The sequence below is a fragment of the Acomys russatus genome, chromosome 6 (assembly GCF_903995435.1).
Source record: "Acomys russatus chromosome 6, mAcoRus1.1, whole genome shotgun sequence".
Classification (NCBI taxonomy): Eukaryota; Metazoa; Chordata; class Mammalia; order Rodentia; family Muridae; genus Acomys; species Acomys russatus.
Window position 1 is genome coordinate 30,696,714 of NC_067142.1, and position 18,865 is coordinate 30,715,578.

The window sequence follows — 18,865 nt, forward strand, 5'->3', positions numbered from 1 at the left end:
AGACTCTGGAGCTAGAAAAGAGCATGGTAAGTGGCTAGGCCAAAGCCTGGGGGGTACCAGCATGTAGGTAGGTATGGCCTTTCTGTAGAAGCAAATAGCATATGCATGAGCAAGACTATTCCTTTTCTAAGAGTGTGGGGATGGGAAGGCAATCTCTATTCCTCTCTCTCTGGTGAATATGTACATACATGACTACATGTGCCTGTATGTAGCTATGGGGGCTAGAGAACGGTGTTGACTGTTCTCTACGCTCATCTTTCCTGCCTTTGAGACATCCCTTTGAGGCAGTGTCTCTCCCCTGAACCTGGATGTTACAGGATTTTTTTCAGGGGTGGAGTGCCAGTCAGCAAGCCTTAGAGGTCCTCCTGTCTTTGCCCTCCATAGCACCAGAGTTACAGACGGGCATAAAATCCTGCTCTCCTTGTCATGTAAGTCTTGGAATCTGAACTAAGGTCCTCACGGTTGTGCAGTGAATGCTCTTACCCACTGAACCATCTCCAGCTCCAACTACCTCTATTCTTGTTCTGAAAAAGATTCTTTGAAGTTCTAGCTTTTGTACAAATAAGAGCAAAGCTGTATTCCTGCTTACCATGTCTGCTAATAAACCGGATGCAGCTTTCTACCACCAGAGGAATTGCCTGGCTGGAATCCTGAAAAACAAACAAAACAAAAAAAGAAATATAGAAATTAAAGCCAAAATTAGAAGAAATGAGTCTGGTCTCAAAATGGAGCTAAAACCCTTGTCTGGTTGCCCCAGTCTGACTCTTCATTGATGCTCGTGGGGAGAGGAGGAGGAGCGGGAAGGCCACGGACTGAAGGAACCAGAGCAGTTGAGGAAGGTGTTTATTGGTGGTCTTAGCTTTGAGAAGACAGATAACAGTTTAAGAGAACTGAGAAATGAGGAACACTTACAGATGGTATGGTAATGAGAGACCCCACTAACAAAACGTTCTAGGGGCTTAGTTCTTGTGAACTTACTCTTGTATTGAAGAAGAAGATACAGCAGTATGTGCTCAACCACACAAGGTTGATGGGTGTGGTAGAACCCCAGAGCTGTTTCTAAAAAGGATTCTGTAAAGCCTGGTGCCCATTATCAGTAAAGACAATGTCTGTTTGTGGCACTAAAGAACATAGAGAGGATGTGAGAGACTGCTTTGAAAAGTATGGCAAGACTGAAATCATGGAAACTATGAAGGATAAACAAGAGTGGAAAAAGGAAGATTTGCCTTTGTAAATTGATGGTCATGCTACAGTTGGTAAAATTGTTCAGAAATACCACACAATTAATGGTCATACATGTGAAGTGAATTAGGCCTTTTCTGACCAAGAGGTACAGTCTGCCGGGTGCCAGAGAGGTTGTGGAGGTGAATCTGGCAACTTTAGAGGTCAAGGAGTCAACTTTGGAGGTAATTTTGGTCATGGTGAAATTTTTGGTGGAAGAAGAGTCTATGGGGTGGTCCTGGTTATGGTAGTAGGGGAGGCTATGGTGGTGGTCCTGGTTATGGTAGTGGGGGAGGCTATGGTGGTGGTCCTGGTTATGGTAGTGGGGGAGGCTATGGTGGTGGTCCTGGTTATGGTAGTGGGGGAGGCTATGGTGGTGGTCCTGGTTATGGTAGTGGGGGAGGCTATGGTGGTGGTCCTGGTTATGGTAGTAGGGGAGGCTATGGTGGTGGTTCTGGTTATGGTAGTAGGGGAGGCTATGGTGGTGGTCCTGGTTATGGTAGTAGGGGAGGCTATGGTGATGGTCCTGGTTATGGTAGTAGGGGAGGCTATGGTGGTGGTCCTGGTTATGGTAGTGGGGGAGGCTATGGTGGTGGTCCTGGTTCTGGTAGTAGGAAAGGCTATGGTGGTGGCCCTGGTTATGGTAGTAGGGGAGGCTATGGTGGTGGTCCTGGTTATGGTAGTAGGGGAGGCTAATGGTGGGTGGTCCTGGTTATGTAGTAAGGGGAGGCTATGGTGGTGGTCCTGGTTATTGTAGTGGGGGAGGCTATGGTGGTGGTCCTGGTTATGGTAGTAGGGGAGCCTATGGTGGTGGTCCTGGTTATGGTAGTGGGGGAGGCTATGGTGGGTGGTTCTGGTTATGGTAGTAGGGGAGGCTATGGTGGTGGTCCTGGTTATGGTAGTAGGGGAGGCTATGGTGGTGGTCCTGGTTATGGTAGTGGGGGAGGCTATGGTGGTGGTGGTGATGATGATTAATATAATGACTTTGGAGGCGATGGTGGCAACTAATGGTGAAAGACCTGGTTACAGTAGTAAGACACAACGTTGGTGAGGAACCAGAATTTGGAAACCAAGGTGGTGAAAATGGTGGTAGAGAAGGAGGATGTGTTACAATGAAGGATGGACTTCTGTTGGAGGGAACTATGATTTTGAAAATTATAGTGGATAACAGTGGTCAAATTATGGATCTATGAAGGGCAACTGTTTGTGGAGGAAGTGCAGGCATTCCCTACAATGGTGGCTATGGATACAGTGGTAGAAAAGGTAGCAGAAGGTTTTTTAAATGACAGAAAAGAGCTATAGCTTTAGCAGAGAACCAGGGTCCTCTGCAAGAGCAGCCAGTGCTGGTAACCACTGAGCCATCTCTCCAGCCCCAAGTACATGAATATTAATATCTGCATTTATAGAGGTGTTAGGCCACAAAGTCTTTTCTTTATTTGTCTTTGTTTTTTTGAGACAAGGTTCCTCCCTGTAGCCTTGGCTGTCCTGGACTCACTTTGTAGACCAGGCTGGACTTGAACTCACTATATGCATCAGGCTGTCCTCAGACTCACACAGAAATCTGCCTGCCTCCGCCTCCCTGGGATTGATGGCAATGTGATACCACACCTAGCTCCAAATGCTTATCTTTGTGACTCCCAAGCCTGACTGCTTCTTCTAGCTTTTCAGGAATAGAGGCAAGTACTTGACATTTTGCTAGATCACTGACTTCTGCCAGTCAGGCCAAGTAACCCTAGAGGAAGAATCTTTGTGCTTTCTTTCTTATTCTAATGTAAACACCAGGCTCAACTATTAAAGGGGAAGAGGCCTCCATTCTTAGGAAAATGTGTAGCAGGAGAGATAATGAAGGTAGCAAAATGGATTTGCAGTTTTTCTGGCTCCAGATTTATATCTAAAGCTCATGATGGAGGACACTGGGAAATTTCTAGGTTACTGGCACTAGTAAACTATGTGAATGCAAGATTTTGTCTGGATGTGCAGAAAATGTAAAGTCTGCAGTAGGATGACATATGTAGAATTCTCAGGAAACAGGGTACCAAAGCCAATCTACATGCCTGTGGTCACCAAGAGACTATTAGAAGAAGTAGCCCAGAGGTAGACAAAGATGGGCAGAGACAGGAGGCTAGGGTGGAGTCTAAGGCACAGTCCAGGAAGGAACAACAGCCCAGAAGTTTCAGATGTCCCCACCATCCTCCCTGCTGCCTGTGATGTTATCTAAGCTACAAGTAAATTCACTTTCCCAGATGTGCCTATGTACGCCCATGGCACCCCAAAGATCTATCCCTCACCACAAACTGCACACAACTTCCCCAGCACTTCCTCTAAGTTTTCATTCATTGTTTTTGTTCTCTTTTCCTTCTTTTCTTGATGTTAGAACCAACGTCAGTTTCATTGTTTTGCTCACCATGTTTTTGATCATAGAACCTTAGGTTGGAAAGGGATAGTTAGTAAGGACAATCAGGGCAAATTTCTATTTCATCAGATTAAGGGAGCTGCGGGGACCTGAGACGTCTGCATAAGTAGTCAGTAATTTACAGGAGAAAACAATTAGGAAGGCAACCATGCAATGTCTACAGTTTGGCAAGGTTCCTTTCTTTAAGTACTAATTGGATTTTTATTTTTATTTTTTTGTCTTAAAACTTATTTTTAACTGGAATATGAAATCTGTGTGGATTAATGGGCTAGCATGTTGCATTTTCATACATGTATATCCTGCATGATGTCTGAGGCTGGAGAATGGCTCAGGGATTAAGCATGAGTGCTTGTTGCTCTTGCAGAGGGCCCAGGTTCAATTTTCAGCACTCATATGGCAATGAACAAGCATTCCTAATCCCAGTTCCAGAAGGCCTGATGCCCTCTTCTGGCTTCCATGGGTACTGCATACACATGGTGGGAAGCCATATACAAACGAAAAAAATCTATATATATAAAATAAAATAAATAAACCTTTTTAAAATGAGGCAAGCACAGAGTAGATCACACCTAAGGAAAACACTTAAATTTCAAGTATGACAGGAAGCAAGGCCAGGAGATCAGTGATACAAGTCACCGGTGGGAGAGAGAAAATGAGGGCTTGAGTGGAGCAAGGAGGTCTGTAATAGCTGAGGGTCTCTTTTCTAGGAAAAGTCTAGGCTGGTTTGAGCCTACCCTTTACAGAAAAGCAAATTGCCAGATTATTTCTCTTATTTAACTGATTTTACAAGAAACAAACACTGATTTCTTGGTTATTTATATAAACAAGATCTTCTAAATTAAGATTTTAGTATTCTGACCATCTAAGAAAAAATTCTTGCCAGAGAGGAATTAGAAGAACAAGAAATTAAAGGTCCTTATTGGACTGGGACATGTGGTAAATCCTGGTCTGATGCAAATCTGGTGCCAGGGGAACACACCTTGCCTGCAACTGCTTTAGTGCAGTGATATGCAGTGTAAGCCAGATGGGTGCCACTCCCCACTGATGGTGACCCCAGCCAGGGGCAGATAGCGCCCAGCAAACCCCAGCACGCCTGCAGCTACAGCAGAAGCTGAAAGCCCCCACACTCATGCTTCAGGTTTAAGCAAGAAATCTACAGTTAAATCAGAAGTGAAGAATTTCAAGTTTAAGTCTAATCTTGGTAATAAAGGAAAAGTGCTTGCTTAGTCTGTAAGATATGTATATGTATTTATGCCTATTAATTTAAAATGCAATAAATTATCTTTGAGAGGTATTCTGCGTCTCAACTTTTGAGAGAAATCCTGGGGGAAAGGAAGAGGAAGAATTGTAGGGAGAAGATGTTAAAAAGCTACAGTAAAATTTTTATCATTAAAAAATGTATAGCTAGGCCTGATGGCAAACATGCCTGTAGTCCTGGAGTTTGTCAGCCAGAGGTAGCCGGATCATAAGCTCAAAGCCAGACTGAGCTGCATGGTAAGCAAGCTGCTGTACTTTAGGAAAAGAAGAAAGAAAAAGAAAGAAAAAAAGAAAGAGCAGAAAAGAAAAAATAGAAAGGAAGAAAGAAAAGGTAGAAAAGAAAAAGAAAGGAAGGAAGAGAAAAGAAACAAGATTGAATTTCCTCATTATAATGACATCCATTGTCCAGAGGCAGACGAAGCTAGAGAGATGGCTGAGCAGTTAAGAGCACCTGCTGACCTAGGAGAAGACCCAGGTCGGGATCCCAGCACCCACACAGTGGCTCACTATCATCTGTAAGTCCCATCCCGGGGGACCTGATATCCTCCTCTGGCTTCCATGCAGACACCAGGCATGCACATGGTGCAAGATTTAAGTCCTTTGCTGAGCCATCTTCCATCCCTGCAAATAACTCTTTAAAGGCCTGGATCAGCTTTTTTTTTCTGGGTAGACAGAATGCTCTCTCTCTTAGTCCTACCTCTCACCCTGTATTTGCTGACTTTGTCTCCTGCAAAGCTGGTGTGAGAAACTCAGGGAAAGTGCAGTCACCTCAGTGCTCACCACAGACTATACCTAGTGAATGGAATTTCGCTACTATGAAAATATGCTTCCTTTAAATGTTTTGTTTTTTTTTTTTCCTTTTAGAGTAAGTAGGAGATGTACTGAGGTTTCCCCTTGTGTGGATTACTCAAGGCCACTGCTACGATTCCTCCTAACACGGATGAGAACTGGCTGCTCAGCAGTGGATTTTAACACAGTGCTGAAAGTATGTGCAAACATGTCAAGCTGAGCACGTCTTTTGTATCATTCCCTGAACAGCTTCATATCTACATTATCAGGGACTATCAGGAATACATCTAAGATGACAATATTACCAGAAACAATCAAAACCTACAAACTTAAGCAAGGCTTTATAGATTGAGGATCAGCAACCTTGAGCTGCTGGTGCAGTAGCGTGTATGTAAGGGGGTGTGGGGCGTCTTCGTGGTCTCCTAGAGAAGGAAATCATGGCTGTTACGGAACAGCTTGTCCAGGTTTAAACCAAACTTAACACGCAAGAGAGTGAAATAACTATCAAGGGGAAGAGTGAATCAAAAAGCCTATGATCATCTCAGGAAAGCTGGAATCAGGGGTTGCTACAGTCTTAACCAAACCGTATCTAAAAATACAACCAAACACGAAGGTAAGTCACAGGCATGCCATGAATTCAGTCATGGCTGGGGGAGGTACTCGATTTTCAGGAGCCAGGATGTTGGGCTCTTACCTGTTTCCTCACGGTTGAGCTTCGTCTGTGGTGACCCCAGCCAATCAGAAGAGACCAGTCCAGCAACAGGAAGAATAAAGAGAATAGAGACAGAATGAGACAACCACTCCTAAATTCAGAACTGAAGCTTTAAAACAGTAAAACAACTGTAACAGCAGATAATGAAATATATCACGTTACTGAGCTCAGTCCTAGGCACAGCTAAGAGACTTGGCAGTTACTTCCCAACAAAAACTTAATAAGCTTTATTCTTTCATAGAAGCACAGAGGCCTCTGGTTTTAATGCCTACCATTATCCAAACCTTAAATAAGAGACAAATGGTCTAATGTGTAGTACAACATAGTCATGTTAGACAATTTAAAGATCTTTCTGCTTGAAAAGAAACAACAATAAACACCAAAGAGTGTATATCTTCTCTTGAGATTCTTGGGGAAAAGAAAATTCTGGATTTTTATTTAGATGGCAGGACATTCAGTCTAAAAGAAACCTCAAGTCCCCTCTGCGGTGCTTTTCAAGCTATGCTCAGCGGTAGAAGCCTTTCCCCCATCCCATGAAGGTTTCAGATACATTAATCAACAGGAGGGCAGCACTGCCCTGCTTTGGGAAAGGTAGAAGCCAGCTGACGCTGGGCCTTGCTCTGACTGCTGCTCGCCTGCCCTTAAGGCACCTTGCTGAAACCTTAGCACTTCTCCAAGCTAACAAAATGCTCTTGTCTTCAATAAGAGAAGACTAATGAAACAGTCCAAGGTCAGATGTGGAGAAAGGAATAACCAGCAAGGAGAATCAGCTCAGTTCTCTCCCGAGATGTGGTACACCTCTGATGAAGCTAAGACTATACAACCAAGAGACAGATTCTACCGAACTTCATTTTCTTAGTTCCCTCCAGTCCTCAAGAATGGTAAGTACATTAACAGGACCTTGGCTGCAATGCAATATGACAAGATGATGAAAATCAAGTTAAGTTATCACTAAATAATGAGTCTATAACTGTAAATGAGTCTATAACTGGGCTCATGACTGTAGGAGTTGCCAGGTTGATATAATGCAATCTGGTTCATTAAAGCGTGCTCTCCTTTTAAATCAGCACACTTTCAGGCATCTCATGGTGCTGGCTGAAGTGAATGTCTTGTTCTCTGCCAGCTCATAGTACTGTCATGACTGTGAGGGAAAATATTTGGCTGAGGTAGAGAAGGAGGGAAGGTGGACCAGGACAACCAGGAAGACTACAAACTTGTACACCAGCAAAGATTTCTCCCAGTGCTATTTGGCAAGCCAACACGATGCAATATTTCATTATCCACCAACAGCCACTAGTTAGGGCCTATCATCTTTTCCATGTGCGCGCGCACATAAACACACACACACACACACACACACACACACACACACACACACACACACACACCCCTCAGAACAAATGCTATCACCTAATCTTTGTGTTAGAGACTTCCTCAAGGTCACATGTTGAAGTCTTCTAGCTAAGAGATTCCTAAAATCCAGAGTCCAATGTTTATTTTCTTTGTCATATCGTGGCTTTGAGGAGTTTCTGGGAAGATTTTTATCAACTGATAACTCCCATGATAGTGTTTGCTCAGACTTTCCTAAATGGCGGCGACTCCACAGCCACTTGAAAGGAGATGGAGCTCGGAAAGCAGAGAAGGAAGCAGCCTGCCCCAGGCCACTCCTTTGCGAAGTCATCCAGTGCCTTTCACAGCACACCTCTAAGGCTCTTTCTCAGCATGCTATTTCCCATGGGCCTCTCCTTATCCCTTCCCAGGGCCACTTACCTGGCAAGACTGCAATCTGTCCGCTGACCTGTGAAAAGGAAAGGGCAAAATGCATTTGTTGAAGCAGAAGGGGGGGTGGGGAGGGGAGAGCCGCACACCCTAGGAATCACCATGCCCTTCATATCTTCCTAGGGAGCCAGAAGAGAAAGAAGGGATTGTCCCAAACCCCCTTTGGGCCGACTCTGTGCTGCTCTAGGTTCTCTGAATCATGTCAGTTTTACTTCCCAAAGGGGGGAAAAAAAAACCAAAAAAACAAAACAAACAAACAAACAAACAAACAAAAAACAGGCATGGATGTGTAAGAAGAACAAGTCAAATCATACTTTAGAGAAAAAAAACAAACCACGAAATTCAGCTTCTTATGTATGTGTTGAGGATGTGCGTAGTGGTGGTGAGAGGTGGCTTTGGGGACACAAGACACAGGACACAGGACAAACTAATTGGTCACTATATGAGCAAACACACACACACACACACACACACACACACACACTCTCACGCATGCACGCACGCACAGAGCTGAGGTTTGGAAGGAGAAAGAGAATGTGGAGAGAGGAGGGAGAAGATACATAGGCTCTAGATGTAGAATCACACTAAATTCGCCTGTTAACTCACACTGGCCTAGTGAGGCAGGGCTAAGAGTCAGTGCCCACATGGCTAGCAAGCGATGGCTTTCAGTCTAATGACAGGTGGTAAGATTTTCATGGGCCCCAGATAGCTTTGAAAAATGAAATGGAAAACCTTAAAGTTGGTAAGAAATTTGAAAAATAAAAATATGCATAAATGCATGCATAAACCATGATGTCATACATTGCCTTCTTTGGGCCAACAGTTAAGAAGTCTGATCTGTCTTAGTTAAATCAGTGGCAAACTTGGGCAGGCACTGCTCCAGGAAAGACAAGATCAGCTAACTCCCATACTCCTTACTCAAGATCCCGGAAGGGCACCTCTGACGGCTGGGGGAGGAGAGGGCTGTTTCTTTCATTTAGTGTTGCTAATTGCTAAGATAGTGCAGCTACTCTTTAGCGATACCATCCCCCAACCTTTAACAGCCCTGTTACCAAAGGCTCGGCTTTCATTTGCAAAAATATTATTCTGAGCCATTATTTTCAACATCTGTCCCATTTCCATTCTGGAATATTCATACACATCAATTATCCCTCTGTGGCAAGAAGAAGAGGCTCTTGCATTATGGTGACAAATACTTACAGAAGGCAGGACATGATGATTTGCACACTGGGTGATTTATAGCTATTATTTTTCTCTATCTCTGGAACTTGTCATCTTTAAATTATGGCAATTTGCAGCCCCAATGGCCAACCTCCATTTCTCTAGAGGAGCATTATTTGGTACATACAAGTGTAGAAACACACACACACACACACACACACACACACACACACACATACAGACACACACACAGACACACACACACACACAGACACACACAGCTCCAAAGCCTTTCCCCCTGTCTTCCAGGCTATGCTGAGATTGTCTGGAGAAAAAGAAATCAAAGCACTAAGTTTCTTTAAATGGTTTTATGGGCTGTCTTTCCTTTAACTTACCATACAGTAAGTAATCTGGTAGCTCAAGAGTAAAGACTTTTTGTAAGCAAACTTGGCTCTCATGCCTAGACCTGAACTGTTTGGGTAGGAAAAGATCAAAAGTTACTAAAAGGCTTTTTTTCACATTAAAGCAAAAAATTTTTTTCTTAAAAAAAAAATAACAAGATCAAAGATGCTAGAGAAAAAAAAAATCATCGGCGGGAACTGTCCAGGGCAGGACAAGGACAAGGCAAGAAGTGTGGGTGGATGAGTCTGGTCTGAGAAGCAGGATTCCAATTCTTGAGCTACCAGGCCAATGAGTCTTGTACGTTTTGCTTTACTTCACAGTTTGTCTGATGAGTGCTCAAGGATTTATTTTAAAATGTTAGACTTCTGTGTGAGTACAGGCTCATCGGTCACTGCCGAGAACGCATGCTCCCTGTGGCCTCATCTTTGAGAGAGAAGATTAGTGGGATAGGGAAGAGGGGCAGAACATTCAGGGGCATCCACAGCCTGGGCGTGCCATTAATCACAAGATGCTGAGAGCCAGGCAAGAGACCCGGGCAGGGTGCCAAGCAACCTCAGAGAAGCTGACTGGGGAGGGAGAGTCCAGTTCTCTGCCTCAGTTCTTCACAGTGTCTGCTTAAGCTTATTGCCAGAGATGAGACAGTACACTCGGCCACACTAGAGAGATGGCGGCCTCTTAAGTAAAAGGAAATGAATGTTCCCCCTGGAAGCTAAAGAAGCAACAAGTCTGTCTATACCCCTTCATTTGAGGACCTTCTCTCTCCCCTGGACTGAACGGGCGATAGCCCTGTGCCCCTTTACCACAGACGCGGCAGGAAGGTGAAGGGTCTGGGTGGACAGCAGGCACATGCTGCTCCGTTTAAAGAAACACGATGAATGATAGCATTTCATTCCACGAGCAGCAATTTCGGGGTGGGGTGGGGTGTGCGTGCACATTGAACAGGCTAGGAAAGAAACACCTTCACATAACCAGTTGGGGCTATTTGGCTGGAGGGCTGGAGGCACGTGCTGAGGAAGAAGCGCCACCTCTCTGCTCTACCAACCTCCAGCAGAGCACGCGCACACTCACTTTCTCCCAGGGTTTTCTGCAGGAGGTCGTGCTTGGCCTGTAACTTGGTGATGAGGTTCCTACCCTCCAAGTACTCCTTCATTTTCTGTAAGGGAAGAGGAGAAAGAAGAGAACTTAGATTCCTGAAGAAACACAGGACTCAAATGCTCGACTGTTCCATTACCTCTGAGAGGACATTTGAGCTCTGAGTTTCTGACTCAATTTCTGCCAAGTCCATTTACATTCTTAAAAGAATCTTTCTCTCACAATACTTACGATGGCTCAGTAGCCTACACAGGATTTTCCTATGAATTTCATGTCGGCCTGGATAAGAAAATGCTTTTCTAAGTAAAGTCCTTCCTTTGCATCCTTCAGTCTCAGTGAAGAAGGAGACCAGGGGGGAGGGAGACAATCTTTCTGAGTGTCAGTGTTGTTGGTGTGACGACATGCACCTGCTGTCTGTCACTTTTAGGCTGACATCCTGCTCCTCCCAGGGGGCATTTCATTGCCCTAGCAGTAGTGTCACGGTATGCTTAGCTAGCCCACAGAGCGCCCCTGTAGAAGCCAGACCCTAAGAAGTCCCATTCTCTAGTCTTCTACAGGCTTGTTGAAAGTCGGGAGTTGCTGAGTGCTCGGCTGGAGTGGCTGCCACCTACTCTATGCATAGACAGATTCCAAGCACAGGATGAGATGTGCCACCACACCTGCACCAGCAAGCGAACTGTGCCTGCTAGGTTGCAATTTCAGTTTTGACACCTCATCAACTCTTGTCGGGCTTGTTGAGAGACTGTGCTTGACTGGATAATTCACTAAATCTTCAAAACAACTGTATAAACTACTATTATCACTCCCACTTTACTTGAGTAATGAGAAGAAGGTGGTGGGGTTTGAAGAGACTAATGGAATTACTCAAAGGGAGTGATGGAGTGTCTATCTGTTGTTTAGCAGGTGCCCCTCGCCCCCCTCCCCGAAACATTCCATTTCCCAGGGATGCTCCATAAGAGAGGAAGTAAAAAACTCAAAACAGGCCCAGGAAGTTTCTGAAACAGACCAGATTCCCTAGGCCCCTCTCTCCCAAGAGTAAACAATACAGAATACTGAGATAATGTCAGACAAGCCCCGCTGCTGGGAGAAGCAAGGGACAGCCAAGCAGCCTGAAAAGAAGCAGAGACCAGCTGAGCTGAAGGGGTTCAGACTAAGCTGACTAGAAAGGACACTCTTCAACCCACTGAGCTGCTGCAGGCTACGCAGTAGGCCCCAGGGGCCCAGATTTTGAGAGCTTTTGTGATGAAGATGTCTTTGAGTCATTTCTGCTCCTCTCAGTAACCCCTCAACCATATTCCTATAGGTAACCCCAATACAACTCAATGGTTCACCAAGTTGGACTTCGGTGGTATCCATAGGCTGTCATAGGCTCTCTATCTGGACTAAATAGATGTGTGTTTGTGTCTTCCCAGGAAAGTCTTTGTCACACAATAGTTTTCAAACATGCAGTTTGACAGGATGGTGTATGCGCCGAAGCATTATAATAAAATGAACCACCTCCTACATTCCAGAGCTACAGAGAAGCAGAACAGCCTTTCATAGTAGTCATTCTTTTTACATTAATGCGATCCAGGGGGCTTTAGACTACTTTAGCACATAGTCTCTCATACATATATGAGGGAGATATTAGAGACGACAAGACAACCCTAGGAGAGGGAGGGCATCACTGCAATCTACTAAGTGGTGGTGCAAGGTGAGGGCGTCTTCCATGCTCCTCTACAGCCATTTTTGAGGCTCTGAGTCGGCCGTGTCTCTCCTGCTGCAGTGTTTGACTCAGGCTCGAATGAGAAGGTCTCCCAGAGTATAATGCATGAGTCACTAGAGAGACTTGGCTTTGCTCCAGTGAATAAACATTTTAATAATAATAGTTCTGTCTTTTACTATGCACTAAAAACACAAAACAGTTGTATGCCAAGCCTTTGATTTTATGACTGTTTCATTAATGATAAATAAAGAAAAAGCGGAAAGTTCCGAGTTCCTCTTACTCTACATTTTCCCTGTACAGTATGAAGTTTTAACTCAGAGTTTGCCCTCTTCATTCCCACTGAAAATGAAGGAAAACTTCCTTTTCTGGGAGATGGTCCCTGGGCCTCTTGTGCTTGCCCACATGGCCTTATGGGTAATTTGTAAATCCCACGGTACCATTCTCATGCAATGGTATCACAGAAGGGTTACCCTCTGGTGTCTTTTCTATCCAGAGACCATGTCATTGATTATCCTGGCTATCTATGATGCTTAGTGCCTCTCCTAGATGATGGGAGAAATGTAATAAATATAAGAATGAATAAATAAAGGAGCAACCCTATTCTCCTCCGTATAGACTGCTCCTTGCAATTACAAACCCAACCCCCAAGGGTATCCCTTCTCTAAATAAAACAAACCAGAGACAATCCCCATGCCAAGTCGTTTCTGCTGTCTTATTTAAGGCCTGTTCTCTGATCCTTTATGCCTTTGCATGTGAACATCTGCATGAAAACAGGCTCTCTTGTCACCTTCCTCTTTCCATCTGTTCCCGCTGTCAGCTCTCTTGCTGTCCGCCCTCCCTGCATGATATCCTAATCCCCATCCAATGCCTAATTGCAGGCTTGGAATCATACTTAGGACCCAGAGTGGAAAAGCCTCTAGGAAATATCCATTGCGAACAGTACAACCCCAAGAGGCCTATCTTTGGAAGGTTATCCCAAGAGTCTCAAGGGTTTTCTAAAGAAGAAAGTTCAAGAAGCTATAACCTCAACACAGACCAGAATGCTTAGAATACAGCCAAATTTCTGAAAAATGATGAATAAAAATTCCTTTCTCTCACTAGTCTCTATTCCCAACTCCAAGTTAATGTTCACAGCTCACTGGGTGACTTTAGTTGTCACTTGGTGAACCATTACAATAAATAACAATCAGAGAAAGAAGTATGGTGCTACTTTTTCAGGCTCCATTAAATACTAAAGGATTAAACTGTATCAAGATATGCTCTGTGGCACACGCCTTTAATCCCAGCACTCGGGAGGCAGAGGCAGGTGGATCGCTGTGAGTTCGAGGACAGCCTGGTCCACAAAGCTAGTCCAGGACAGCCAAGGCTACACAGAGAAACTGTCTTGACAAACAAACAAACAAACAAACAAACAAACAAAAAACAAAAAAGGATCCCAGAGTCTGCAGACATGCTATCCATCACTTCCTCATCTCACCAGAAGTCAGCACAGACATGCTGGGGAGAAACAACCCTGCCTTTATCAGTGGAGCTGAGGTAGAAGGGATCAGTTGCTGCTGAATGCACATAAAGCGGAGACAGCTGGAGGCAAGGGAGGACTAGGTGGCTTTTTGGTGATTTGGCATAATATCAAGATTATATATAATCAGACCCCCCCCCCATACACACAGAGTAATATACCAGACCACAGCTCTTAAATCTAGTGCCTTGCCTGATGGGCAAGACTGCCTTTTTTCCTATTGTCTTACCAAAATCTACCCCTAAGAATTCAGATAGTTTGGCTTTGTTACTTTATCAGCTGCAATTTTCAATTCCTTCCTCATTCACCTCTTATTTGAGAACTCCATACTTGGGGCTGGAGAGATGGTTCAGCAGTTAACAGCACTTACAGCCCTTGGAGAAGACCTGGGTTCAGTTTCTAGCCTAAACATGCTTGCTCACAAGCAGTGATGTATACAGTTTTGGGGTTCCAATGCCCTCTTCTGATCTTTGAAGGCATTGCATGCAGACAAAAACTCACACATAAACAAAAATAAATCTGTTTTTTTGTTTGTTTGTTTTTGTTTTTGTTTTTTGAGACAGTGTTTCTCTGTGTATCCCTGGCTGTCCTGGACTCGCTGAGGCTGGCTTTGAACTCACAGTGATTCGCCTGCCTCTGCCTCCCAAGTGCTGGGATTAAAGGCATGCGCCACCACGCCCGGCTCACAAAAATAAATCTGTAAAAATGTTGTTGTTGTTTTTAAAAAATCCTATATTTCAATTTTCCATAAAAATATTTAGGAAAAACGGGCCAGGCGTGGTGGCGCACGCCTTTAATCCCAGCACTCGGGAGGCAGAGGCAGGCGGATTGCTGTGAGTTCAAGGCCGGCCTGGTCTACACAGGACACCCAAAAAAAAAAAAAAAAAAAAAAATTTAGAAAAAACTCCAGCTTTCTAAAGCTTTGATAATTCTTGGCTAACCAGAGAATATACCTGCTTACAGCAGAGAACTGGTTAAATAAAAATGATGAACCTATACAACTGAGTTCTGTCCAGCCATTGGAAAAAGTTGTGTTTTTTTTTGTTTGTTTGTTTTTGGTTTTACAAGACAGGGTTTCTCTGTGTAGCCTTGGCTGTCCTAGACTTGCTTTGTAGCCCACCCAGGCTGGCCTCGAGCTCACAGTGATCGGCCTGCCTCTGCCTCCTAAGTGCTGGGATTAAAGGCGTGCGCCACAACGCCCGGCCTGGAAAAAGCTTTGTGTGAGATATGGGACAAATATTTTTAGATTAACATGAATAACATTCAAAATAAGTGATAGGAATAAAGTGGAGGGCAGTAAAAGTGGTAAACTTCTATTCATCATATTTTATTCCTTTTGCTGTTTTTGGTTTTTTGTTTTTCAAGACAGGGTTTCTCTGTGTGGCCTTGACTGTCCTGGACTCACTTTGTAGACCAGGCTGGCCTCAAACTCACAGAGATCTGCCTGCCTCTGCCTCCCTGAGTGCTGGGATTAAAGATGTGCGCCATCATACCCGGCTGTATATTTTATTTCTTAACATGTCTCTTGCAGGGCTGAAGATGGAACTCAGTGTCACACATGCTAGGCAGGCACTCTTAATTACTAAGATACATCACCAGCCCTATTTGTTACAATTTCCAGTGTAATTTATTGTATTTAGGGCACTTACTGGGGCTGGAGAGATGGCTCAGTGGTTAAGAGCATTAACTGCTCTTCCAGAGGTCCTAAGTTCAATTCCCAGCAACCACGTGGTGGCTCACAACCATCGTTAATGTGATCTGATTTCCTCTGCTGGCCTGTAGGTGCACATGCAGGCAAAGCACTGTATACATACTAAATACCTCTTTAAAAAATTACATTTAAGCAGGGCATGGTGGTGCACACCTGTGATCCCAGCACTAGGAAGGCAGAGTCAGGAGGGTCTATGTGAGTTTGAGGCTAGTCTGGTCTACAAAGCAAGTTTCAGGACAGCCAGGGCTGTTTCACAGAGGGGCTCCTATCTGGAAAAGAAAGAAAGAAAGAAAGAAAGAAAGAAAGAAAGAAAGAAAGAAAGAAAGATAGATAGATGGATGGGCGGGCAGGCACTTAATGACAGATTATTGGTTGCCTATGCATAGAAAAATCTCTGAAAGAACAGGATATACTAGTTTCAATCAGTGGCAGGAAGCCGGAAAGTCAGTGTCAGGGGTAAAGTAAAGCTCTACTCTCTCCTTAGTTTCCTTTAGATATATATGAGTCTTTTAAAAATGGTATGACAAGAAAAAGAAGTAGACACTGAGGATGATGTGCTCTACAAGATGAGTGGCAAACAGACAAGGAGGGCAGAAAACACCTCTCTTCTTATAATACGGGAGGACAGGTGCTGAGCCTTTCCCTCGAGCTCTTCAGCAGGACACAGACGAAGAGCCTGCGGCCAGCAGATGACCTGAGCTCTGGGTTCAGCTGTTGATGAAGGCCTTGTTCAAGCTATCCATCCTACTACATTTGCCCCCCCCCCCAAACCCCCCTCGCCTTTTTTTCTTCTTCAAAGCTTTCAAACGAGAAGGCTAGGTTAGATGGTATTTCAAAATTGCTTCGAGTTTAAAACTCTATAATTTTCCACAGACTTTGCAAGCAGCTGACCTTTGTAAGACATGCTTCAAATTTCCAATTGATGTCACATGGGCAGATTAATCTGATGACAGTAGCAAGCAGCCAGGAAACTATCCCAAAAGCCCATGTGGTCACTAGACACACTAGCTATGAGTCAAGCCACAAGGAGGGATCCCGCCACAGCTTTCCAAGAGCAGGGAACTTCCAGGTTGTGCTGCCGGTTTTTGTTTCTTGCATGGTTTGGCAAGCATAGTAGTCCCTGTTTTAATATGGGGACCTGAATGTCCCTTTCACTACCACCACCAAAAATGTCCTGCTATCCAGGGATAAATTCCCTGATACCTTTCATATCCAGTCACAAAAACAATAAGCTCTTGCAAATTCGGTTACTAGATAAGCCAAAACCCATTTTTGCTAATCAAAGCAATGTGAAAATTTGACAGGGGGTGCCATGGCCACCAAAGTCAGATGGGTCGCAGATGTGTATAGAGATAACAGGGGAACCGGTAGGCAGGATTTTAGAAGACATCAGTTTGAATAAAGTTATATATTTTAAAGCTTTATTTTAAATGATGTGTCGATGTGTGGGTATGTACACATGAGTGCTGATGTCACAGAGGCCAGGGGCATCGGATGCCCTACAGCTGGAGTTATAGGCAGTTGTGAGCCTCCAGACATGGGTGTTGGAAATCAAACTCAGGTTTTCTGCAAGAGCAGTATATGAGCTCTTGAAAGTCCTGGAGCATCTCATCAGCCTTCTTGTTTTAGAGCAAATATCAACTCCTGAATATGTATGTTATAGATTCATTGAAGGCAGAAAGCAACTCTGGCAAAGGCTGCCCTAAGTACAGATTTTTATGCCCCTTTCTTCTTCTCTTTTAAGTGTCTGTGCGTGTGTGAATATATGCCGGAGGGCAGTGGTAGGTCAGTGTATTCCTCAATTGCTCTCTAGCTTTTGTTTTGAGGCAAGGACTCTCACTAGCCAGCTCACTAGACTGGCTAGCTAGCACGACCCAGGGACTGCCCCTGTTTCTGCTCCCCAGCTCTGGAATTACAGGTTGCCTGGGTTTCTTTCACATGGGTTCCTGGGGCTCAAACTTGGGTCTTCATGCTTGTATGGCACATACTGTGCTGACTAAGCCATCTCTCCAGCCCCTAAGCCCCTAAATTTCTTAACTGAAGAAGTAGAGGGTATGAAATGGTCAAAAACATTGTATGCATGTATGGAATTCTCAAGTAATTAATAAAATAAATTTAAAAATTGAATCTTTTGAAATACAATAAGATTGGGTCATTGCAACTCAAAAAGAGTTGCCAAAAATCCTATTACTAAGAGATCATATAGTTTGGTAATAGGGGCAGTGACAGTCTCCATTAGCGTCAAAAAGTTCTATTAAAATGTAATTTAGGTTTTTGGAGGGCAGCACTTTTACATAGTCTGTTCTTTTTAAAGACTTGTATTCTCCTTCCCAATCCTCTCTGACCCACTCATACTAAAAATCAAGCACGAAAGTCAGTTTGTGTGATGTTTTCCCAGCTCCACTCATCCTTGTTGCTGCTTATGCACAATCATGCATTTAAAAACAGTACCTTTCTTGTTGAGAAACACAAGAAGGCAAAACCAAAGTCTTCCTGTATAGCCTGAGCTCTCGCTCTCTTCTATCATTCTTAACTTGTATCATAGAATCTGCCGTAACACACCACAAATGATCAGTGAGCAAGATAACAATGATCGATGCATGGATTCATAATGACGATGGTAAAATGGGTGGCAGTTACCGGTACCATGAACTAGGCAGCGTGTCATTCCATCCTTTGTATAGATTTGCATATGCCTAGAAAACGTAAAATGGACTAGAGAGAGAGCTTAGTGCTGCAGCTCTTGCCTAGCACATATGAAAGTTCCACCAAGGAGAAAAAGCAAGCAACCCCTCCAAAGCAATTAGAAAATATAATTAAATGACTTAAATTCATAATCCAAAATATATATACAAAGGTGTCTCTTTCTGTAATTATAATTTTAAATGCATGCCCGTATGTATTTATTTTCTTCTTTTTGCTTCTAGGTTTTATATAATGACCATATTTTAAAATGTTTTTACAGTAAAATGTGTTATAGCTTTTAATTTTATTTGCCAGTTGTAAGCTATAAATCATTTAAAAAAATAAAATCACTTAAGTTTTTCTTTATATAACAAAAAATTTCCAGTTGTTTTAGAACAATACTCTTAAATCATACTCTT

The 18,865-nt window shown here is 43.7% G+C and overlaps 1 protein-coding gene across 1 annotated transcript in view; it reads right to left on the reverse strand.

Moving 5' to 3' along the window:
* The window catches only part of Srgap2 (SLIT-ROBO Rho GTPase activating protein 2), a 222,880-nt gene that overhangs the window by 31,479 nt on the left and 172,536 nt on the right, over positions 1-18,865 (reverse strand). The window contains exons 11-14 of the mRNA XM_051147348.1: positions 10,803-10,887; positions 8,163-8,190; positions 6,375-6,399; positions 590-650 (exon numbers count right to left, since the gene is read on the reverse strand). Of these exons, the coding sequence (XP_051003305.1) occupies positions 590-650; positions 6,375-6,399; positions 8,163-8,190; positions 10,803-10,887 (199 nt within the window). The remainder of the gene's footprint in view (positions 1-589; positions 651-6,374; positions 6,400-8,162; positions 8,191-10,802; positions 10,888-18,865) is intronic.